Genomic DNA, 17525 nt, shown 5'->3' with positions numbered 1-17525 from the left:
ACCATCAGTATTGGCCCCCAAAATCTCTATTGTTGCACCCCTATTAATGATATTACATCATGTTGGGGAAAAAAACCGAACCTCCCGGAATAGCTTCAGTCACAGTTGGCACCCCTATGGAAAAGTATAATGTATAAATAGAAGGTAACTGCTGCTGATTATTTTCAGGTTCCAGTGCTCAGCTTGTGCTGATGTAGACACTCCTGGTATCAGCCTCTGAGGGAGGAACCGTTCTGAACTCCTGTAGCAAGGGCAAGTGACTGCATTGGTGATAACTGGAACTCCTGGTTTCAGCAGCTGTGGTATATGGGATGTACCTTTAGGGGGCCAGCAGTGGGATGACCCAGTCTCTCCCCGTGATGCCCTGTGGGTGTGGTTTGTGGTGGTGGGTAGTTGTAGTTCTCCCTGCAAGCTGTGAGCTTATGAGTTGCTTAATCCTGTTCCTAATAAAAATAAAACTGTTTGCCACCCTACCAGTCTCTGCTGAACCGTGACTCGAGGACAGACCCCAAAGGCATGGAGGTCTGAGTGTGTGCTCCATCCCTGGAACCCAAAGGCACAGAGTAAACATTACAGCAGCAGCCTGGCCACACTTCAGTGGTGCTTACATCTGATCGCAGAAAAAGTCGCTTGGAGATTCCCGGCTGTTTCTCTGGTGCCACTGACTGCTCTTCCAACGCAGCCAGGGGAATTGTCAGGAGGGCTCGAGATGATGATGAGGTCGATGATTGCTCTGCTTCATGTGGCAGCAACAGAGGAACAGAGATAAAAAACCTCATCCAGCTGCAGAAATTTGCTTTGCACTGAATTCATATGGCATCGATGCTGCCTGAAGCTGAACAGTGAATTGCAATTTCTGTAAGCCACGCAGCGAGAAGGCTCCTGGCTCCTGGCTGTGTGAATGTATTGCAGAGAGGACAGATACAACTACTAAAGAGATTGGGCCCATACAAACTCCTCTGGTCAAGGGAATGCTACAGCAAAGAGACTGTGGTACTTCAGAGCTGTACTTGCTCTGAGATACCACAGCTTCATCAGAGGTAGAGAAACTTGCCTACAAAGCTGGGAAATGTCCTGTCTGAACCGAACAAAAGTGATACAGATAGTGAATTAAAGGGAAACTGCACTGAAATGTTCTCTGAGAAGAAATGGTTGATGGAGCTAAACCCTTGTAGAGCTGGGGTGCTACACACAACCTGGGGAACTTTTCAGGGTGACCCAGTGGAAACATGCTGTTATGGTAGAAAAGGCACTGTCTAATGCAGGGATCGGCAATGTTTTTGAGCAGAGTGACAAAAACACCCACAACCTCAACTTGTAAGATGCAGGTGTGCCGGGGTGGATGATGGGGGTGGTGAGGAGGGGCTGTGAGGGGCTCAATCCCTGTTGTGGCAGCAAAGCCCCAGCCCCTTCCCCACCATCTGCTCTGAGGCGCTCATGCCAACAAAACGCCTTCATGTGCCACACTCTGGCACCCGTGCAAGGGGTTGCCTACCTCGGTCTAATGTATTGGCCCATAGGTTAGAGAGATCCAAGCAGGGCAGGGCAGTAAGAAACGATCTGAGAATATACATGAAAATATATTGAAACATTTCAAACCCCCTAAAAGTGGCAGAAAACTGAGGTCCAAGATTTCAGTTGCAGACGAGAATGCTGCTGAGAGAAATGTGAACCAAGGCCAGGCGGTGAGGAGCCCGGGGCAGATTTCAGCCCCTGGTTCTGTCCATGGGACTCCTTGCTCAGGACTCCTTGGTGGGGCAAGAGCAGGACAGCTCTGAGGAAGGAGTCACCAGGAGCCTGAGCACTGAGGTCAGCACTGAGAGGAGCCGCCCAGACCGGATTCAGCACAGACTGGGACACGTTCCCTGGTGGCTCAGACGTGGCACCAGCCGCAGAGCGCTGTGAGCCCCAGAGCGCCTGGCTGCTCCCATCCCTTAGTGTCTCGGGTTTCTCCTGCCCGGTGCATCGTGGAGTCACTGAGTATTTCTTACTAGACCCCTGGGAACCAGGTGGGCTTTGTTGCCCTGTTCACAGCTTGTCCCCATAACCGATGGGGTAATCAGGCTCCAGAGCCCTTGGCCCCCAGACCTGTGCTTCACGCTCAAGTCTGCGCTGCTGCCATTGACAGACCTGGGGTGCGCCCGTGCCCTGGGTAGGACCCTCAGGTACTTACGGCACTGCTGACATGGTTTTCCGCAGCACCTTGTACAAATGGAGCTCCAGCCTGGATGACTGGCAGTCTGATATATTAATCACCGTGGGGATAATGGGGCAGGTTCCTATTAGCTCACAGGAACGGAGGAGAAACCCTCATGCAGACTGGAAGGAAAATGGCTGTGGTGGTTCCCTCAGTGTCCCAGGCTTGCACGGCAAAAACCTGCTGCAGGATTGGCACTGACTGGGCGTGTCTACACATGCTTTTGCCCTGGCTTAAATTGACTGGCAATAAGTTACTGCTCAAAAACTGGGAATAAGCCGGTGTCTACACGTGCAGGTATTGAAACGCATTAACGCTGTGCGTGGTCTGACTTGGGACTAGAGTTAGCAAAAGAGTCGCCAGTATTATGCTTTTTCTGCTGTTGAGATACCAAGGGATTGTCTGTATTGTCTAAAATAGCTTGTTTAACTCTATTGGTTACTGCGCAGTAAGGTGTCTACATGTGCATCACTGAGCAGTAAGTAATCAGGCATAAATTTGACACCTGCATTATGTAAGTATCAAATTTATGCTCAAGTTGGCGTAAGTCACCATATTTATTGTGCAGTACAGGCATGCACATGTAGACATGCACTCAAACTGCACAGTAATATTGGTTACTGCACAACCTTTATGCACGTGTAGATGCTGCCACTGAGTATTTGACCCGTGCACAGAAGAGCAGAGATGTTGCAGGTCCCAAAGTGGGAAATCTGGCCTGGGGCCTGCAGCCACTTGCCTCTGCCTTTGGGTCTGGGCTACTGTATGAGCAGCTTATACTGAATCCCCCATTAATTTGACTGACTCCTGCTGGATATGAGCTGGGAAATGTCTCTAGTGGGTTATGGAATAGAGAAAATCCCACACAATTTACTGATTTGTTTTGATGCACTGGCTGGGGGAGTAGTTAGCTGATTGCACGATTTCACAATGATTACACACTTAATTTATACAACACAACTTTATTTTAAAATTCTTTGCTACGTATATAACACTGCTTAGCTTTAAGAAACACCACAAACATTAAGAACACAATAATTACATATATCAGAAACAATGCTCCGAATGCACTTCCTTCCCAAACAATGCTATAAGAATTAGTATTACAAAAACAACTACAATTACAACTAAAAGTTAAATTTGAATCAATACTATTATTTTTCATAATATACTTACAATCCTAGAATTCCGAGAAGCCAAACACCTAAATATGGTTTCATTCCTCAGTAGTACAATTTACTGGGTTGGCCTCAGTAGTACGGTTCAATGGGCTTGCCTCAGCAATACGATTCAATGGGCTGGCCTCAATACTGATAGGACTAAGTCCCCTTCCTTCAGTCCCTTTTGGGCGCTCTGCAGCTTCAGCGTGAACTAAGAGATTCGTATTCACGGAGAGGGTGGTTCAGGTGATCAGTCTGATCCGGCCTACACTTGCGATTCTTCCTTCGTTGTTCTGCAAGTATAGTCACCTCCAAACTGGGAGAGTAGGTTACAGTTTTTATTGAGTGAGCTGCCGTCTTGGGCCACTCCTACTCAAACCTGTCATTACCCCCAAATTTGGGCTCGGATCTTACTCAACAGATTCTTTTGCTTAGTAATTAGTTTCTTTTGTTGATCATTTTAATTACTTTGGGGAACTTCCATACCACTGCAAGTGACCTTTTCTTACCAATCTGGTCAAAAGGCTCTAGGGTTTGATCTCTCGGAACTCAGGATATTTGCTGAAGGGTCAATTTTCAGGTTCTCTTTGTAAAAGACTTCTAAAGATAAAATTCACGAGTTAAAACTTTAAGCAAAGTCTGGATCTTTCACACGTAGTCCAAAACAATGACCTAGATAAGGAGATAAATCTTATCTTCTTCCTGAAACTGGCTAATGGGCAACCATTACAAACATTCAAACTATTTCATTCAATATGACAGGAAACACAGCACATGTGTCCCCTCAATAAGCCCAATCTCAAAGTGGATAAAAGCAAGACAGAGCTTTTCCCTGCTCTGAAGTTAATGGGTTCTGTCTGAGCAATGAGACATATCCTTCTAAGGTGCTCAGGTCAAGGCAAGTTGGGTGTTTTTAAGGGTCTCAGAGGGCAACCAAAGCATAAGGCCACGTTCCAGAAAAGACCTAAGTGTAGGACATTGCCTGCTGCATGCCCTCATTCCCGGGAGGAGTCCCCTGGTGGGTGGCTCTGCCTTTATGGTAGAAAGAGAAAAACAGGGGGAAGGGGCTGTAATGGAGGAGTCAGGAGCAGATTTGCATGAAGGGGCAGTTCTCAGCTCTGAGGGTTTAAGAGACACATGGAGAGTCTCAGGCAGGGACCCATTTACCTCAGGAAGCCGAACTGGTCTGCATTCGTACCATGGCCTGGGCCCTGCTCCTTGCATTGCTCACAGGCTACGTGGGTAAGGGAGGTTTTTCTGCCAGAAGGTACAACAGGTGACTGGTGAAATGCTGCAGCGCTGTTCTCCCTGCCCAGGGCGCTGACAGCTGCTGTGGCCAGTGCTCTGCCGTGGTCCTCATGAGCTTGTTCTTTCTTTGCAGGTTCCAGTTCCCAGCAGCTGCAGCCCCTGACGCCATCAGAGCAGGTGTCTCCCGGAGGGACTGTGACCATCGCGTGCAGCCTGAGCAGTGGAGCAGTTGGTGAGGGCAACTACCCACAGTGGGTGCAACAGAAACCGGGGCATGTTCCTCGGCTGCTGATATACAGCACCAGTACCCTGCCCTCTGGTGTGCCAGCGCGCTTCTCTGGGTCCCGATCAGGGAACGCCATGTCCTTGACCATCACTGGGGCCCAGCCCGAGGATGACGCTGATTATTACTGTTCGGTATGGACTGGGAGTGCTCGCCACAGTGATATACCCCAATGGGGAAGTGCAACAAGAGCTCTCTCTGCTCTGACCCCATCCGAGGTTTGAAAGTGAAAATGCAAGAGCTGGTACTTGCTGCCTTGGAGCCCCTGCTCTGCACACATAGATGTAGGGGAGTCTGGTCCTCTCTTTCCATTATACCAATTTTCTCAGGCTGCCCTGTGCCTGGCATGTCCAACCACCATCCCACTAACCATGAAGAGACAGCAACAGCAACTTCCATTTTCTCGTCCAGCCCAACAGCCCCCTTTCCACATGACTGCGAACAAGCACATGCTCTAGGCTTTGCAGGATCCCTGGGTGTTTTGTAGTACTGGCAGGGACCAGGGCTCCGTGTTAGGGAAAGGCTCCGGGTTACAAGAAATAACCCCGGGGGTTACAAGCAACAATGGCCACAAGCTAGCAGAGAGCAGATTTAGATTGGACATTAGGAAGAACTTCTTCACAGTTCGAGTGGCCAAGGTCTGGAATGGGCTCCCAAGGGAGGTGGTGCTCTCCCCTACCCTGGGGGTCTTCAAGAGGAAGTTAGATAAGCATCTAGCTGGGGTCATCTAGACCCAGCACTCTTTCCTGCTTATGCAGGGGGTCGGACTCGATGATCTATTGAGGTCCCTTCCGACCCTAACATCTATGAATCTATGGAGATATGATGAAACCACTCTCTCAGTGGAGAGCCTGTTTCTGCCTGGTGTCTCCTGTCTCGGTTTATCCGGTCTTCAGGACAGTGTTTGTGTTCTGTGTGCTGCTAGTGCTGAGCCCATCGGGGTTGAATTACGGGTTGGGCACAGGTGCATGAGTGCAACACAACAAATGCAAGATACTGGCAGTCGTGTAAAGATGTCTCTTTTCCTGAAAGTCCGGAGAGCACCCGAGAGCACAGCCCTAGCGCGTTGGGATTTTGCTTGTAACATCCTCTGCAAGGAATGCAGCAGAGACAGCCCAGCGGGGCCTCAGAGACTTGTAGATTATGGAGTCCCGAATTGCAGTGGGTGGGACAAAGTGTAAGATGAGTCTCTGTCCTTTTGTCTTTTCTGATGAGACTGAGGAAAGCGAAGAGAAGATGAGCAGGCAGTGAGCAGGATGTAGATTTGCCTGAAGTGGCTGTTCTCAGCATTTTAAGTTTAAAATAACCTTGGTAGTTCTCAGTCAGAGACCTTTTTGCCTCAGGAGGCTGAGCTGGTCTAGATTCCCACCATGGCCTGAACCCCTCTCTTCCTCATCTCTTCACTTATTTCTCCACTACTGAGGAATCATTCAGAAGTGCCCTCCTCTGATTCCTGGCACAATCACTCCTCTCTCACCCTCCTCGTGGTGCCGAAGCTCCTCTACGTCTCCGCATTCGCTGCTCTGATTCGGGGTCAGGTTCTGGTGCCCTGCACGTCCTGACTCGGGCACCCCCAGTATCAGCCTCTTGTGGTGGAGCCGTTGACATCTCCTGTGTCCTGAGTTGTGGCAGCTTCAATGCAGACTATATGTTCTGGTGCCTGCCACTGTGACAGTGCTGGGTAGGGACCAGAGTAGCCAAAGGCCCTCAGGGACTCGAAGCACGTTCTCTGGTGCTGTTGAGGGACCTGCCACCATGGCCACGATAACCATCAGTGGAGTCCAAGCCCACAGTGAGTCTGACTACTACTGTGCTTCATCTGGCAGCTGCAGTCCCAAGGCCACAGGGCTACAGACACAAGGGGAACTGAGTCAAAAACCTCCAAAGGATGGGGGAAATCAGTCCTGCCCTGAACTTGTGGCTGCTTCCACGGCCAACATCCACAGTGCTGTTGTCCTGAGGTCCTCAGGAGCTCTTGGGATATGGGGAAGAGGAAGAAAAGGAAGCCAAAGGGGAGGGTGCTAAGGAGAGATGATGGAGGGATGGGATGGGAGGGGAGGGGAGAGCAGGAGACTGATGTGCTGCAATAGGAGGGTTGGATGAGGACATGGCTCCCTGTCCACTGACTGCACATAGCTGGGGGCTTGGATCTTGCCTCCTCTGCCCTGACATTTTCATCCCCTCAGGGAGATGCTGTCTGTGCAGTCCAGTGCAAGAGCTTCTTGCAGCTCATAGCCAGGGCCCAAGCACCAATCTCAAGCCCTACACTCTGCTTAATATTCATCCATATAGAAATAGTCCAGCACCATAGCACACAGGGCCCAGGGAGTCACAATCAAAGCCCACCTTCACATCTCATTTGTAACAAGGCAGCTCTGCTCTTTTTCCCATACCATTTCCATTGCATATTTGGCTTTTGGCTGAAAAGAACTCAGTGTAGAGTGGGAAACTGAGTAGAAAATCGACGAGCTGTCAGGAAATGCATACCAAAATGCCCTTGCGTCATGGGCTTTGTCTTGTGGCAGTTTTCCTTGGCAGTCAGTAGGGCTGTGAGCAGCAGTGAATAAGTTGCATGTCCCTGTCCCTGTTGCATGTCCTTGTGGACACTGACCATAAAGAAAGGCAGGTTGTCTCTGCTTAACTCTGACTGCACAACACTAGCATGCCTCTGTCCCAGGCAATGTATCAGGAGAACTTTCTCGTGGCCACAAGGTGCCAGTCTTCCCCACAGATCTGACACGAGTTGACTCTGAGCGACAGGGGCTTGGGGTGGTGGGATGCGCAAGAGCTGGTGGGGTTTCCCCTTCCGCCCAGTCTGACTGAGGACTTGCTTCATGTCACAGCTTCTGACCTGACTCCTTCTGAAGCAGTGTCCTTTCCCAGCTGTACTTTTAGTAAGGGTAAAGACCAAGCTGTGTGAAATACTGGTGGCCTTTTCCTTTGTCTGGGACCTGTCTGAGGGGAAGGTCCTGGAGGAGATTTTGACATGAAGAATTCACAGGACTTCCCTGCTCCTTCCCACCCAACTGCCCAGGCCTGTCTGCATCTCAGACGCTGCTTCTGGTCCTGGATCTAGAGGGATGAGAGGATGCTCCTGGGACTGAGGATGTAGTCTGTGCCTTAACAGATCTCTGTTCAGGCCTCTGCTCTGCCATGGAGACCAAGTTTCAAGAGGAAAACCACGTTCCCTCTGTTCCTTCATTACAAAATGGGGATAACAGCATGACTGCTTCTTGCTATTCCTCTGTCTTGTCCGTTTGAAACAGAAAGTCTTCAGACCAGGGAGCGTCTCCCTCTGGGGTTGTGCAGCGCTGAGCGGCCGTGGTCCCTCGTGGAGCCGTCTGGGGATTAGTGCAATACAGACACGTTCCCCGCTGACCTCTGCAGCTGTGCTTTAGGGGACCCAAAGGTCTGCAGGAGGCTTGCAGCAGAGTCTGCTTAGTCCTGTTTATCTACCAGCAGGGACATTAGAAAGGGCTTGAGGGGCTGAAGGAGCTAGAGAGGAGAGTAATAGTTCAAATGATAAGGTTTGTTCTCAGTTCAGGAAACTTTCACTCTCATCAGGTTCCCCCTTTACCCTGCCCGCTAGGACCTTCACAGCTTGACCAACTCATTGCATCTGCTCTTGCCTTTCTTCTGAGAGCACTGGGCTGTGTCCATGGTTCTTGTGACAGTGGACAGGGCCCCGTGAAGGCTGTGGTTCCCTTGGCTGATGCAGGAGATGGAAACCCCAAACCTGCCCCAATTTTTCAGCATATGAGAGCGACGAGCCTCCTTCCTGCTGCTTGCCCCAGACAGAACAGGCAGACGGATAGACAGAGAAGAAAGAGACACAGAAAGGCAAAGGCAGGAGGAGCGCAGAGCAGGTCCAGTTCCACCTGGTTTCCTCTCTGGAGCCTGATGGGACTTCTCCATTTCCCACCGCTCCTTTCTCGTGTCCCACTAGGCTGTGCACACAGACAGGACCTGTATGCGGCACTACCTGGCCAGCAGCATCCTGCTTATGTCGTCCAATTGGCTTCATTCAGGTTCCTCTGTGTTTGAAACCAGTGGCGCCTTGCAGTGCTGTGCACGTGTGGCTGGGCACCCAGGGCCCCTTCCCCATGCCCCTCTGAGCAGAGGGGTGGGGGTGGCAAGTGCAGACCCCTAAGTGTGGGAGCACAGGAGCGAATCCTTTGCCATGACACAATGTGCAGACATGTCCCCTCACATCAGCCTCACACCTTGAGGTATTGTACAAGCTGAGCTCTTGTATTGCTCTGAATAAAAAGCTCAGCCTCAAACACTGCTCACCCCATCCTCAGCTTTCCACTCTAGCTAAACCATGTTATAAAACCTCGGCCTTTGGGATCCCATATCAGATTAGAGGGCGCAGGGATGCAAACAGGGGTAGTGACACTACCTGAGGTGTGTTATAAGCATTTCACACTCTAGTTGCATGACCTGGTCTCTCACTCTGCGCTTCAGAAGGTTTAAGAAGGCATGGACACTTAACGTAATTTTGAGAAGTCCCATGGGAACAGTATGCCCACGTGCCCTGCACAGAGGCTGGGCAGTGACCCTTGATATCTGAGTTCACTGGGCTGGGGTGGAAGGATAAGGAAATGGTCTTGTCCTTCTCTTCTCAGATGACTTCTTTTCTTCAGGCCCCCTGTGTCTCTGCAGCTCTTCTGGATCCTCCACTTCCCTTTCCTAAATGTGTGTTTTCCCTACAAGAGACCTTGCTTTAGGAAGCTGAGCTGCTCTGGATTCCCAGCATGGCCTCAAGCCCTCTTGCCCTCATGGTTGTCCTGTTCTGCTTTGGTAAGGGAGGGGAGGTTTTCCTTCAAGGGAGTGCTGAGAGATGGGGCTGATGTCTCCCTCTGCTCTGGGGTCTTGCTCTCCGAGTTGGTAAGAAGCATTTCTCAGGGGCGGGAGCAGGCTGTGACGGGGTGTCTGCATTGCTCTTTGCAGGACAGAGCTCAGAGTGCGCTGACACAAGCACATCCCACATTGTCGGTGGCGCTGGGGCAAACGGCAACTCTGCGGTGCGCACTGCAGGGTGTGGAGCATGGTGCCTCCTGAGTCAGAGGGGACACTCGCCCTCCCAGCAGCTAGTCAGTGACTGGGGGTGGGTCCCCCCGGTCTCCCCCCATGGTTGATTATGTTGATGGGCGGGGAGGGGGTCTTCCATAACCAATCGTACACTTCCAAGCTGGTGCGATTGGCTGTGGGGGAAGCCCCCCTGCCCCTGGTCAGCACTATCAGCTGCAGGGGGACTTCGGGGATCGCTTCTCCTGGTGCCCCCACTCCCTGGCCGGCGCTCTCAGAGAGGGCAACAGCATTCTCGCCTGCCCCCCACCCATCGCCTAGGCAGGGAACCCTGCTCTCAGGGGGGCACACGCACCACCATGCACCCCCTACTTGTCGCCACTGGTGTGGAGTTCATTAGCACCACCAACCCCGCCTGGTATCAACAGCACCCAGGGAATGGTCCTTGGCTACTGATCCAGGAGTCCCGGAGCAGAGCCTCAGGTGTCTTCGAACGTTTGTCTGCCAGTACTTCTGCTAACACAGCAACGTTGACCATCGCTGGGATTGAGGCCGAAGATGGAGCAGATTATTACTGTGTTGTGTGGCACTCTGCGTCCCCTCAGAGTGACACAGTCATATGGGGAGCTGCAACAACAACTCTCTCTTCCCTCCCAGCCTGGGCCTCACTAACATCTGCTCCACTGCAGAGCTCAGTCTCTGGTGCAAGACATGTCTCCTTTTTTTCCCTCCAGTGGAGTCCAGGGGCATGGACCTTGCTTGCACCAGATAGGTCCTCTCACCATGGCTACGAAGTCCAGGGCATAGCTGGCCTGGGTGCAATGTGTTTAATGAGAGGGTTCAGAAATGATTTGTAGATAATCACATCCTATTTGACTATGTTAGGGAAGAACCCAGTCTCTCAGCCTTGGTATAGGAAGCCCTACATGTTTACACACAACCTCATATGCTATTCACACACACAGAGATGCACACCATGGAGTGCCCTGGCAGGATAGTCCAGAACCACATAGTGGAGGATCCAGCAAGACATCGTCAGTGCCCACCTACTGAACTCATTGAAAGCCATGATGCAAATCTGCTCCTCTTCCTGTATCTTTTTCCTGCATATTTGGTTGTTGGATAAAAATAACTACAGCTGTAGCATAGGAAATTGAGTAGAGAAATCCCTGGGCTGTCGGGAAATGGAGTGAGAACTGTTCTCTCATGAGCTTTGTCCCATGACATCTTTCCTGAGTGAAGGAGGAGCTGTGACCAGTAGTGAACTGGTTACATGCAGCCTGTCCTTGCTGCTTCCCCTTGTCACCATCGATCATAAAGCTAGGCAGATGATCTCTGATTATGCTTGCAGAGCTTCCCTACTCTGTTTCCTAGATGATGCATCAGGACTGGGTACTCATGACCACTAGGTATCAATAATGTTGTATAGATGTGCCACAAGGTGACAGGTGGCCTCAATTGCCCACAATAATTACATGAACAAGGGACACTGTGGACAGTGCTAAGAAGAGGTGTCCTGAGCACAACAGCCCAAACCCTCTTAGTCACCTGGATCATGGTGGAGAAATGCCTCTCAGAAGGTCTAGGTGGAACCAATGTCATCTAGGTGCCACGAGTTTGAATATCAATGTCATCTTGGTGCCCCAGCAGTGAAGCTGTGTGCTTTAGACAGGGCAGAGCAGAGGGCAGAGTTTATCACAGAGGTGGACAAACTACAATTTGAAACATCTTCATCAGGAAAGATATAATACAGTCAAGGGACATGAACATTGGAAGCATCCCTCACACTTGCCCTCTTTCCCCACTATGATCACAGAGAAAAAGTGCTAAATGTAACCCCTGGTATGAATGGGAATTTGCAGGAAAGCACTTCCCCTCCCAGCGCTGTGCACTGGGCTCTGCTCTGCCAGCTCTTGGAGTGGTGGAAGCAGAAGGGATAAACACACGTCCCGACAGGGCGATGCACCTGCAGCAGCCAGTGAGAGGGGGCAGATTTGCAAGAAGGGGCCGGTCTCAGCTCTGGGGCTTCATGAGAGACTCAGAGGGTGTCAACCAGGGACACATTTGCCTCAGCGCAGTCAATGAATGGTTAATAATGGGTTTGTGATGTTGATTTCAGGGGTCTGGTCACAGCCTGTGGTGACTCAGGAGCCTGCGGGGTCCGTGTCCCCAAGAGGGACTGTCACTCTGTCCTGCAGCCTGAGCACTGGAGCCATCACCACCAGCAACTACCCTGGCGGGCTCCAGAAGAAACCTGGCTCTCCCCCTCGGCAACTTATACACTTCACCAGCAGCAGGCTTTCTGGGATTCCCACCTGGTTCTCAGGGTTCATATCTGATCATATCTGGTCAGAAGACAGCTCTAACTCTCACAGGGGTCCAAGCTGAGGATGAGGCCAACTACTACGGCATTGTGTGTACTGGCAGTGGTGCGTGGTACACAAATGTAGAGCGTGACAGGAACGGAGCCATAAACCTTCCTCTCCACCAGTGCCCTGCGGGGATCGGCCTGCTCAGGCTGCAGTTTGGATCTGCTGTTTCCATTTTCATTAGACCCCCCCGACCTTCCCTAGCCTCCGTCTCCACTGCCCATGTCCTGCAGATCATCTGACAGAGCCCTGCAGACCAGATGTGTGTGTTAAATGCTCTCTGAACTTTGTTTGCCAATCACAGTATTTCATGGTCTCCATGAAGCAAGCCCTGATGTTGAGCCCAGAATAGTTTTAACTCAGTGGATTCCCATTTATCCCTGGGTTTATCTTGTGAATCCTGCTTGTGCACCTTACCGTGCTAGCACTGTGTGGCACCTAACAGCAACTCTGAAAACATCGCTAGGCCCCGCAGGGAGCCACATCCCCTGGTTGAGAATCACTGGCCTGGGCCATCATGCTGTGCCCCTTATTGCAATCCCTAAGCATGGCTTATGTGTTGCAGGGCTGGGCCACAATCCTGACCAGTGCTGTGCTCTCTGCTTGTCAGTTAAGGCCAGCTCCAGTATTCAGATTGCTGCAGCACTGTCCAGTGCCCTCCTCCAGCCTCTCCTCCATGCTTTCAGGTTGGGCTGTGACTCAGTTTACCCACTTCCTTACTGTTAGGGTTTTGCTTCTTTAGGAGCCAGTTCTCCCTGCCTCACTCCACACAGTGCAGAGACTGGAGGGGCTGTGCACCACCACAGGCGCCTGCGCTGGCAGGCAGGGAGCAGGGGGCAGTGGAGCAGCACTGTTCTCCTTGCATGGTGGCTGCGATGGTGAGAGCTCCTTGTCCCTCCTCCACTTGGGGCAGGTGCTCAGGTGGTTTTCAGGCACCGGCCATGTGGGAGCTCACCTGTAGCTGGAGTCAGGCTGGATCCACCCCAACTGGATGTTGTACAGAGGGCGCTGACAGACGTTCAGGTCGCTGCTCTATTCCTTGGTATTTTGCATACAGCGCCATGAGTTAGAGCAACCCTCTTTACCCATCAGACATTCACCTTTACCTATGTATTAGAAAGTTCTTTATATAACGACATAAGGAGAACCTATTTATTACTTTACTTGCAAAAATTGATACACTTCTCAAACAGAGAGAAATGAATCTGGCTTTTATAGCAATGAGATCCAAATGTAATAAACCATCTCATAATTTGCACTCACAAGGCTGAGGCCATTAGAGCTAAATATCCTTTGTTACTGATATGAGTGATACAATTTAACATTAGACTTGATTTTATGGTCTAAATTCTGGATTTATGTACAACAATATTATAGATTCATGTCTTGCGTTACTACTATATATTAATAATGTTTTTATGTTGGAGGGCTCTATTGTTAGCATAATATTTGTTGTTTGGTTACTTTATTCAAACTTATTTATATTATGGGTGTCTGTGTGTGATGTCTTTTTCGGGAGCATGGCATTTAGCCAGAATCCTTCATAAATAAAATAAATAAACCCCAGCCCACAGCTCCCCCTCCCTCTTTTTCTCCTTGCTCCTTCCCAGCAGACCACACCAGTGGCAGGGTGGACTGCATCAGCCCAGCCCTGATCATGCTGATAGATTGCCTCTGGGGAACAGAAGTTCCCTAGACACTCCACTTGGGAGCTGCTTCATCTGATCCCTCATTAGATGAGGGTTAATTTGTTGCACGATTGGCCGTTTTTAAAGTGCTCTGCAACTGGGCATGAGTCATGGCACGGCTGTAGAGTGCTTTCAGGGGGCTTGTCGTCCAACACCTATAACTTCTGTCCGAGCGCTGAATGTTTCACATCCTTCAAGGACGCCCCCATGTCAATCATCCCTGCCTGTTACCATGCCAGGGTTAAGCCCAGGGCACCCATGGGGTAGCACTACACATTATTGAATCAGGGAGGCAACCTAGTGACAGATGATGAGGAAAAGGCTGAAATGCTCAATGCCTTTTTCACTTCAATCTTCACAAGCAAGGTCAGTTCCCAGGCTACTGCACCTGGCAGTACAGTCTGGGGAGAAGGTGAGCAGAAAACAGTGGTGAAAGAACAGGTTAGGGACTATTTAGACAAGCTAGACGAGTCCATGGGGCTGAATGCGATGCACCTGAGGGTGCTGATGGAGCTGGCTGATGAATTGTAAATCCTTTGGCCGTTATCTTTGAAAACTTGTGGTGACTGGGGGAGGTCCTGAATGACAGGAAAAAGGCCAATATAGTGTCCATCTTTAAGGAAGAGGAGAAGGAGGATCTGGGAAACTACAGAGTGGTCAACCTCCCCTCAGTCCTTGGAAAAATCATGGAGCAGGTCTTCAAGAAATGCATTTCTAAGCACTTGGAGTAGAAGAAAGTGACCGTCAGCTTGGATTCACCAAGGGCAAATCATGCCTAAGCAACCTGATTGCCTTCTATGATGAGATGACTGGCTCTGCCAATGTGGGGAGAGCAGTGGACGTGATATACCTTGACTTCAGCAAGGCTTTTGATATGGTCTCCTGCAACATGCTTGCAATCAAGCTAAGGAAGACTCCGTGATGATGGTGTTGGCCCAGGTGGTTTACCGTACCTGGCAAGGGATATTCCCCTTCTTTCTGGCCTTGAATGACTTTGTGTAGTTGAGGGTGGACACCTGTCCATTGCACTGTGGGTGGGCACCCTTACAAGAGTCTACTACAGCCTCCCAAGGGAGGATCTTGGCTACATATTTGACGGTGCTTGGGGACTGCTCTTGGGCTGTCCCTCTAGCTTGTAGTGTGCCTGCTATGGATTTGTGAATATCTGAATCCTCAGGCGAAAAAGTCTGGGAGGCAGGATTCGTGCCGGTGGCAGCACCACATAGACTTGAATGACTGAGCTTGTTTTAGTTGCTAGAGTTCAGAACTCATTTAGCTAATTTGACCTGAGACATGACATTAAACAAATAAAATAAAAGGAAGTGTGGGTTGGATGAATGGACTGTTTAAGGTGGATAGAAAACTGGGTGGACTGTCAGGCCGTAAGGGTAGTGATCAAAGCTCAAGGACTAGTTGGCAGCTGGTATCAAGTGGAATGGTGCAGGGGTCAATCCTGGGGCCAGTTTTCTTTGATATCTTCATCAAAGACTTGGAAGATGGAGGGGAGTGCACCCTCAGCAAGTTTGTAGATGACACCAAGCTGAGAGGAGTAGTAGGTACACTGAAGGGTAGGGCTAGGATTCAGATAGGCCTAAACAAATTGAAGGATTGGCCCAAAAGGAATCTCATGAGGTGCAAAATGACGAGTGCAAAGTTGTGCACTTTGGAGGGAACAATCCCATGCACCTGTATGGGCTGGGGGCTGACTGGCTGAGCAGCAGCTTTGGAGAAAAGGACCTGGGGGTTACAGTGGACAATAAGCTGAATATGAGCCAACAGTGTGCCTTTGTTGCTAAGGAGGCTAACAATATACTGGGCTGCATTGGTAGGAGTGTTGCCAGCAGATCAAGGAAGTGATTATTCCCCTCTATTTGGCACGGGTGAGATCACATCTGGAGTACCGTGTCCAGTTTTGGTCCCCCCACTCCAGAAAGGATGTGGACAAATTGGAGAGAATTGAGCAGAGGGCAACAAAATGGGGACAGGGCTGGGGCACATGACTTATGAGGAAAGACTGAGGGAACTGGGTTCATTTAGTCTAGAGAAGAGGAGTCTGAGAGGGGATTTAATAGCAGCCTTCAACTACCTGAAGGGAGGTTGAAAGAGGATGGAGCTAAACTGTTCGCAGTGGTGGCAGATGGCTAAAGAAGGAGCAATGGTCTCAAGTTTCAGCAAGGGAAGTTTAGGTTAGATATTAGAAATACCTTCCTCACTAGGAGGGTGGTGGACCACTGGAACAGGTTACCCAGAGAGATGATGCAATCTCCAACCTTGGAGGTTTTTAAGATACAGCTAGACAAAGCCTTGCCTGGGATAATATATTTGGGGGTGGTCCTGGTCGAAGCAGGGGATTGGACTAGATGACTTCATGAGGTCCGCAGGTTAACTTCTGCCTGTCCGTGTCGTCAGCTACGGCATTCTCAGGTAGCAAGGACCAGGGAGATACCCAAAGGCCGGGGCACTTCCACATGATGAACCACACCTTAACAAACTATGGGTAAATCAGATACAGATTTAAAGTGTCATCAACAAATGTCCCAGTTGTGTTTTCCTCTTATTGGCTTTGTCCAATGCTATCTTTGGTTGGCACTCAGAAGGGCTGTGTAACAGGTATCTGCTCTGGGCCGAGCTAAAACGTGGCCGACACCTGTTCCTGGGGCAACCGCCCACCTTCTCTCCTGCCATGCCTTGCTGTTAATTAATTAATTAATCAATTAATCAATCAATGTCAATTAGCGGGAGGCTGCCCTTGTATTGGAGCCGCAGATAGCGCCCCCTGGCAGCGGGACGTTTCCTCCCCTACACCGCAGTCCACACCTCGCCGATGGAATAGCCGTTATGTCTCTGCCTTATCACAGTCTAGCCCCTCTTTGTCCTCTCCGGGCCTTCCTTCCTTTGATCAACAACGCTGCCCTCTCTCTGGGGCCTCCGCGTCCACACTGGGACTTCTCAGCCACTGCCCCTTTTCTGGGGTCTTTCAGCAATGCCGTCTCCTCTCCAGGGCTCACTGTGCCCGTACTGGGCCTCTCACTAGTGCTGCCCCATTCTCTACAGGTCCTCAGTAACGCCGTCCCCGTGCTGGGGCCTTCTCCATAACGCCGTCCCCGCTCCCGCTCCGAGGCCTTCTCTGCAATGCCACCGTCTCTGGCGCTGGGGTCTTCACACTCTGCTGTGAGTCCCCTGTGAGGCCTCCTCCAGCCCCTAATAGCCTCACCCAGACCACCGGTGATAAACAGCAACACAACAGAAACTTGAGCCTCTTGGCTATAACGTAAACATAAGCCGCTTGGCTATAACAACGCTTGGCCTACCGGGGAGCACTCCTTCCCTCAGCAGTGTCAAAACGCTGCTCCTGTAGTCCGGCCTCCCCTTTCTTCCCTGAGAGAGTTCCTCCCCCTTGGGCCGCTGGCAGGGAACTGACTCTGGCCCCAGCCCCAGGGTTTTATAAGGGAGCTAGGCCCTGCCCCTTCTGGTCAGCTGACCTTCCCTGGTTGCCCCGGCAACCCACAGCTGGGCTCCTTATTCCCTGCTAGGGAGGAAGCCCTAGCA

The 17525-nt window shown here is 50.7% G+C and overlaps 1 gene segment (V, D, J or C); it reads left to right on the top strand.

The window, feature by feature from the left end:
- The first annotated feature begins 4556 nt into the window (after window positions 1-4556).
- Window positions 4557-17072, top strand: LOC132243500 (immunoglobulin lambda variable 8-61-like). The segment is given in 3 exon segments: window positions 4557-4599; window positions 4739-5022; window positions 17031-17072. Coding segments are annotated over 3 exon segments (369 nt in total).
- The last annotated feature ends 453 nt before the right edge of the window (window positions 17073-17525 follow it).

This window comes from Alligator mississippiensis, chromosome 10 (genome assembly GCF_030867095.1).
Source record: "Alligator mississippiensis isolate rAllMis1 chromosome 10, rAllMis1, whole genome shotgun sequence".
Taxonomy (NCBI): domain Eukaryota; kingdom Metazoa; phylum Chordata; order Crocodylia; family Alligatoridae; genus Alligator; species Alligator mississippiensis.
Note: the sequence above shows the minus strand (reverse complement) of the source record. Positions and strands in the feature narration are given on the sequence as shown.